General features: G+C 47.9%; 1 protein-coding gene and 1 long non-coding RNA gene across 3 annotated transcripts; both read right to left on the minus strand.

The window, feature by feature from the left end:
- Positions 1–3,253, minus strand: LOC146753244 (uncharacterized). Its single transcript, XM_085530824.1, has 5 exons — positions 3,014–3,253; positions 2,749–2,830; positions 2,352–2,478; positions 1,384–1,614; positions 1–4 (listed from the first exon to the last, which is right to left on the minus strand). Exons 1-5 carry the CDS (start codon positions 3,251–3,253, stop codon positions 1–3), a joined length of 684 nt encoding a protein of 227 aa, XP_085386950.1.
- A 565-nt stretch (positions 3,254–3,818) lies between these two features.
- On the minus strand, positions 3,819–6,667 carry LOC146753245 (uncharacterized). Of its 2 annotated transcripts, none has more exons than XR_014940183.1 (4): positions 6,406–6,667; positions 5,199–5,305; positions 4,019–4,091; positions 3,819–3,891 (listed from the first exon to the last, which is right to left on the minus strand). It is a non-coding gene; the product is annotated as an uncharacterized LOC146753245 (long non-coding RNA). The 2 variants fall into 2 exon arrangements; XR_014940182.1 differs by lacking the exon at positions 6,406–6,667 and adding an exon at positions 5,415–5,598.
- Between the last annotated feature and the right edge of the window lie 224 nt (positions 6,668–6,891).

The following is a 6,891-nucleotide window of genomic DNA, read 5'->3' on the forward strand; positions in this document are numbered from 1 at the left end:
TCAGCTACAGGACACAGTACCAAGTAGCAGTAATTATCTAACATTTCCTGTAGGGAAACAATCCTAAGCACAAGTTATTGTCTGAGTTTCGGCTGGAACTGAATTATTTTCTTCAGTGTCTGATATAATACTACGTTTTCATTTTAGAGAAACAATGGAGATAGCGCAGTGATGCTTACAGTTGCTGCCAGGCAGCGTTGTACAGAGCCACAGTCAATATCAGCTGAGAGCCCAAGGAAGTGAGAAGGAACAGAACTAGGACAGCTGACTTAAACTGGCCAAAGGATATTCCATACTATATGACATATTGTGGAAGGAGTTTTGAAGGGGGTAGAACTTCATGTAAATCTCTTCCACTACTAGGAGGCTAACTGGACACTGATTGGTAGGTGGCGAGCAATTGCTTTTGCATTCATCATAACTATTATCCTTTTCTCTATCTCAGTAAATAATTCTATCTCAACACATGAGTTCTACTTTGTGTTTTTTTTCCCCCTTCAATTCTCTCCTGCAATCCACTGGAATGGAGTGGAGTACTGTAACTTTCTCTCCCAACAGAAAGTGCGTAATGCTTTAATTAGATGAAGAGGTAATCAGCACCATCAATTTCCAACTGGTTTCAGAAATTCCATTTCAAGTTTATACAAATGAAACCTGACTTAGAGAACTGACAAGAGCTGTTAATCTATTCTCAGATTAATTCTGGAGTGGTGAGACAGACTGTTAGGCGTGCTGTTTCTGTACAAAGATGACACTTACCCGTTCCAACTGTTTCATGGAATTCCTAGTACTTGAGAATTTCCTCGTAGTCACTGACAGACATCCTGAATGTGCAAGAACTGAAGATCCTCCAAGCACGTGCAATGAGGAAGTGCCAGCAGTGTTCACATCCTACTTAGGACATATTCTTAGAGGCAGAAGGGACACTCGTGGCAGATCCAGCAATGCTCATCTTCTCACCAACGTGCATCCCCCTCTCACCCAGCAACAACAAAACACAGTGCATGAAGCTGGCTTCACTTAGGTTAACAATATGGAACATCCCTCAGGGCTTTGTGCCACAGAGCAGTAGCAGGGCTGGACTACAGCTTGAGGAAGCAGTGGAAGCCTTTCCCTGTATGGTTACAGTGTCCCTGCACGCACCCCACAGCCAGAGCGTTGCAAGCTGAGCTGCCTTGATGTTTCTTGCACTCATCCCAATCTCTGCGAATGAAGACTCGGAATGCAGTCAAGGCGTTGATTGAGCACGAGCGTGCCTTTATTCAATAGGAGAAAGGAGGGAATGAAAGGTCTGGGGTAAAGATGGGACTCATCCTCTGATGTTAAGGGGAAAGTGGCTCAGAGCTTGAGCTGCTGCCTGGTGCCTGGGACTGGAGGCCTGACTCCAAGTCCCCCTCCAAGAGGCTCGGCTGCTCTTCAGTAACGCTGTCCTGGTCCTGCTTGGAGGTGTTGCTGTCGAGGCAGTCAGGCTGCGCTTGGGCTGGGCTGTCCTGGAAAGGCACCAGGCCACAGTCCAGGCTTGTAACTGTGGCATCTGGTAGGCTCAGGTCAGGAGCTTCTGGAGGGATAGGATGAATGAGGGCTTCAACAATGATGACATTCTTCTCTGCATAACTGACGTTATATGGAAGGCTTTCATCAGAACTGCAGCATCCTGTGCTTCTCAACAGCTCTTCATTGATGGAATCACTGGATGCATTATCGTAACATGCCCTGCGTCTTGGGGATATACAAGGGCTCGGGTCACCTAGGAAGGAGTAGATGCACAACGGTTAGTGTCGAACGTTCACAAGATGAACCATTAAAGAGGTTCTTGACATTTGGCTATGTAGTGGTGGTGGGCAGAAGCCAATAAGCTTCTAGCAACAGTGTCACTGTCTTGAAAGTGATCCTCGTGCAGGCCCAGCTCTTGTGTTGACAAGAGACTCATTTGGGAAAGACAGGGGTCAATGAATTCTACCTGTGTTGCTGACAAGCAGTGATTTGAAAGCTGGATTTGCATGCTTACCTGCCAGGACCAAGACTTCAGCTTCAGAGGGCTCCCTGGCACTGCTCTGCAGTTGGCGTTTGGCCACAGGGGATGGTTTGCCCAGGCAGAAGCAGGAACGCCAACTGCAAGCTGCTGACTCTGCCCTCTTACTGGGAGTACTCATTCTGCAGAGAAAACAGAGCATGCTGTCAGTCGTGGTGCAGGGCGAGGGAAGAGCTGCACAGAGCCCTTGCCAATTGCTGCCTGTTCCCGGCATTGCCTGCTTTCTGCTGAAACACAGCTTAGAAACACACTCTGTTTCAAACAGCAGAGGATGCTTCCATTCCTACAGCTCAGCCCTCAAGTCGTGTTGGCTAAATACCTCTCAACGATGTCAAACAAGGACATGGATCCAGAGAATGTCGTTGGTTCCGGCTGCTTTGCTCTCCTGGGGTGGGCCTTCACCAGGGAACGAAGGCGGGTGATGAGTTTGCCCCGTTTCCTTGCCACTGAGCAACAAAACAAATAAACCAGTTCATTTCAGGCTTGGCTCAGTTGGACGTGGCTGAGTGCAATGCATTCGACAGAGCACGTAACAACAGGAATTACATTCCCAACAAGGACACACAAGAACGGATTTTCCTCATCCCTGGAGGTGCCCAAGGAGCTTAATGCAGTTCTCTTGCTAAGCTTGCTGAACTTGGGCATTTACAACCCCCCTGAAAGCCACATTCTGTCTACATTTTACTAACCCGCGTTGTCAAATGTAAAATACGTACCTGGAATTGGCAAGGAATTCACCAGTGACTCGGGAAGTTTTCCCCTGATGAGTTCCACGCACTCACCAGGGAAAAAACCAACCTGTAATAAGAACAAAAAGACAGGTGGGCATTAGCGCAAGCCCAGAGCCAAAGGGAAGGTCCTCTGACATCGGCACAGGGCAACTGTTTGTGGCAAGAAGCCATCCTGTGCAGGCAGAGCAGCTCCAACTTGAGATTCCCGATTCTGCTGAAGTTGAAATTATAGTCGGAAGCGTGTGCCTACCTCAAAGCCACGCTTGCCTCTCCACCAGGGGCTCATCTCCTTTGGTGGCATATCAACAATGCACACGATGTCTCCAACCTGCAAAAGATGAAACATCAATCCCAGCTTCAGCACAGCTGGCAGGAAAGAACAGCTCAAATAACTGCCTTCTTGTGTGCTGCAGAATATCCTCAAGTTTGACAGCAAACTCCTCCCAACCCAGAACAAGTCTAAGCTGCAACAGAACCTTCGAATCTTCATCTCGCAAGATATACTAAAGGTGTCTGAGACTATTCCTGCTGTGTTCACAGCTTATGCTACTTTCCCATGCATGACAACAAGGAACGCTTGGAACTGCTTACCTCCAGAGAGAGCTCATCCGGCCCCTGGGCGACGTGGCTCTTGATAACATGGCCTGCCGCAATCGCTGGTACGTTTAAAGATGACATAGCACGCACCAGCTGCGGCTCCCGCATGTTATCAGCCTGCAAAACAGAGCACAGGCCGTGGTCAGGAGCTGAGGACAAACCAGGAGGATTTCAAGGTGAGGAGCACATCTGCAAAGAAAGCTGCAGCAAATGCGCTCCGTCCTTATCAGGAGCACTTCAGAAGGAGCTGCACGTCTCAACAATCGTTTCTCTTCCTGGCGTGCATTGCCAGGCCATGCAAAGATGCATCTCTCTCTACCCAGACTAATCAGCAATGGCATTGGCGCAGAAAGTTAGCCAGGCCCTTTTTGGCCCATTCTTTCATGCAGGAGAGTACACCTGCAGCTCCTTCTAATGGCTCAACACGGAAAAAAGAACAGCCAGAGCTTCATACTGTACCTCCGTCGCCACCACCTCGGGCTCAAGGCTGATCCCACTGCACGCGACGCCCATCACAGCAAGTGTGAAGAGCTGGAACAGAGCAGAAACACACTTCTGTTTTCTCTATTCACACAGCACAGTATGGACAGACTTCCTCAGAGCTACCCGCGCATACCCTGCGGCAAAACCATGCGGGGGGACAAAACATGGCACGTACCTGGCAGTGAGATCACCTCAAGCTATCTGCAGCAGTTCCTTGTCGCTATGCTCAGATCGAATGAGAGCAAAAGCTGCACCGAGGAAGTGGGCGGAGGGCGAGGAGAGGAGAGAGAAAGAGCAGGTCAGTGAGCAGGGCTAAGACAGTCATGGAATAACACACACAGCACAATCGTCCCATCCACTTGCTGCAAGACATGCTTAGTTTCAGGCTACGTGATGCCTGTCCGCCCAGCAACTTCACGATGCTTCCAAAATTGAGCAAAGAAGACAATGGAAGAAGCACGGGACAGGTGCCACCTTTACAGATACCCCCTTTGGAACGTGTGTACTGAGGGAAAATTACATCTGATGGTCAAGAGTAAGCAATACGGTGCTGTGAGCTCAAACAGCCAGCAGTTCTCAACACCTCACTGCCCACCCGTCCATCCCACGTCAGCTCAGCTTACCTACAAGCTGCTGCACACGACGGTGAGAAGAAAAAGGCAATAAAGTCACTAACTAACTAACTAACTAACTAACTAACTAACTAACTAACTAACTAACTAACTAACGGCACTAACTCACTAATGACTCTAACTAACTAACGACACTAACTAACTAACAACACTAACTAACAACACTAACTAACTAACAATACTAACTAACTAACAACACTAACTAACTAACGACACTAACTAATTAACGACCCTAAAGGCACAAGAACAACAAGACAACCAACCACTCCAACCACTAGCTCACCCACAAAGGAACACAGAACGCACCGCTCCTCCCCTCATTCCAGCCGCTTATGACATCACCAACGGCCAACAGCCTGGTCCACCATGACCCCCCACAAGGCGGGGAGCCAAGACCACGTGGTCACGTCTGATTCCAACACGGCACCACAACATTCCAGGACTCAGTGTGGGCTTGGAATTCTATCCTGGTGTGGCAGCGCAATGGGAGGTGTTAGGGCACAGCTGAAGAGCTGACAGACAACGGACGTTTCCAAAGGAGGGTGCCAGATTAACTCTCAGCATTCTCTTGCGGGGCTCTTAGGAATGCTTCAAACCCATTTTCACTGCCTAGCTCATTTCTAGAAAGTCCAGTTGAGAAATGCTCACTTTGTCTAGAGAACGCCTCTATGCATCATGAATGAAAAATAAAATAAAATGGGCACGCGACACTATGAAACTTACCTCTCTGCTCTTGCTGTCAGCCAGACACCTCAGATGAGCATGACGTGTCCCTGCTCCTGAATGAAGATTCACCCAAGTCTGTGTTCCTCTCTGCTCCATCTCTGGGTCTAAAAGAAACACAGACAGAGATGATTACAAGATCCTTTGTGCAGACGAAAGACAAGGGTGCACACGAATTCTGTTTAGCAAGAAATACTACATTCCCAATGGTAGTACTTGAATCCTCCTTTGGGGCTGGAGCTCAACAGGTCAACACATCAGAAATAACACAAAGTGCATCTGGAAGACGTGTCTCAAAGCCCAGAAAATCCAGCACGGGAGGGGGCTGGACAGTGGACCACAAGTGTCCATTTCCATTGCAGCTCCCTGTAGAGAACAGCACCAATCAGCAGGCGTGAATCAATTCATTCACAAGCTGCACAATGACTCTGTTCTTTACATGATAAAGAAACACACAGAGATTCCTGACCAAAAAGTTGGGAGTTAAGAACGACCAAAGAGGTTCCTGTTCCTACGCCTCATCCTCTCACCCCAACTCCTGGGTGATGCCCACAGGCTTCAAGTCAGCTCTCAAATCCATTGAACTCCAGTCACAGAACTCCATCAAGAAGGATGTCACACATGTGACACTTACATACATTTTGCATCAGAAACAGTGACGCCAGCAGGAGCAGAGAGGTGACTGTCCCCCTGTACTCAGTACTGGTGAGGCCACAACTCGAATTCTGTGTCCAGTTTGTGGCCCCTCACTGAGAAAAAGACACTGAGGCATTGGAACGTGTTCAAAGAAGGGCAACAAAGCTGGTGAGGGGTCTGGAGCACAATGGGGCCATATGAGGAGAGGCTGCAGGAGATGGGAATGTCCAGCCTGGAGAAGACATGGCTCAGGGGAGACCTCATTGCTCTCTATAACTTCCTGAAGGGAGGTTGCAGTGAGCTGGGGGTCGGCCTCTTCTCTCATGTCATTACTGATAGAACTAGAGGGAATGTTTTCAAGCTGCGGCAGGAGAGGTTCAGGCTGGACATTAGGAAATATTACTTCTCAGAAAGGGTGGCCAGGCACTGGAATGGACTGCCCAGGGAGGTGGTGGAGTCACCCACCCTGGGGGTGTTCAAGGAACGTCTGCAGAAATCCCTGCTGAAATCCCGACCTCTGCCACAGGTGGCTGAGTGACACAAAAGCTGTGTCCTTGGTTCCTGGCCTTACCTTCACATGCCGTTCATCTTGTTCTGCAGCTCCTGCTCTGAATAGTCTTCTTATATTCCCATGTGATGTACCCTGAAATACATCATTTAGTGAGTCTGAACAAAACATAAGACATTAATTGGAACTGTGAAGAAATGTTTTTTGCACTTTACTTGGAGAATGTTCCATGCTATACCTTCTTTTCTCAATTGTAACACATGATTTTTTATAAAAAGAAACATAGCAAGTCAGCTTTTCAGTGTGCACATTGATGAAACTTGGTGAAATACAACTTTAGAAAAAGGTAATTTGAAAATTTAAATATTCTTATCAGAATCTCTGCTATTAGTTACCGTTCCAATGTTCTGATTTGATGATGATTCTCTCAGAGCTGTTTTGTCACTCCCCCCCTCAAATGCACTTCAAGTGCTTTAGGAGCATCACTGGAATTTTGAATAAACTTGATATATTTTAGCAAAGCTGCAACAGATGCATGACTGAAGTACT

This window comes from Coturnix japonica, unplaced genomic scaffold, assembly GCF_054131305.1.
Source record: "Coturnix japonica strain WE unplaced genomic scaffold, WE-NBRP24 Scf039, whole genome shotgun sequence".
NCBI classification, from domain to species: Eukaryota; Metazoa; Chordata; class Aves; order Galliformes; family Phasianidae; genus Coturnix; species Coturnix japonica.

Coding starts and splice junctions, on each gene's coding strand:
- LOC146753244 (XM_085530824.1), bottom strand. CDS start 3,253: ATGAAGATTCGAAGGTTCTGTTGCAGCTTAGACTTGTTCTGGGTTGGG. Junction 2,479..2,748: donor GAATTCCTTGCCAATTCCAG/GTACGTATTTTA, acceptor TTTGTTGCTCAG/TGGCAAGGAAACGGGGCAAA. Junction 1,615..2,351: donor TTGTTTGACATCGTTGAGAG/GTATTTAGCCAA, acceptor ATATAACGTCAG/TTATGCAGAGAAGAATGTCA.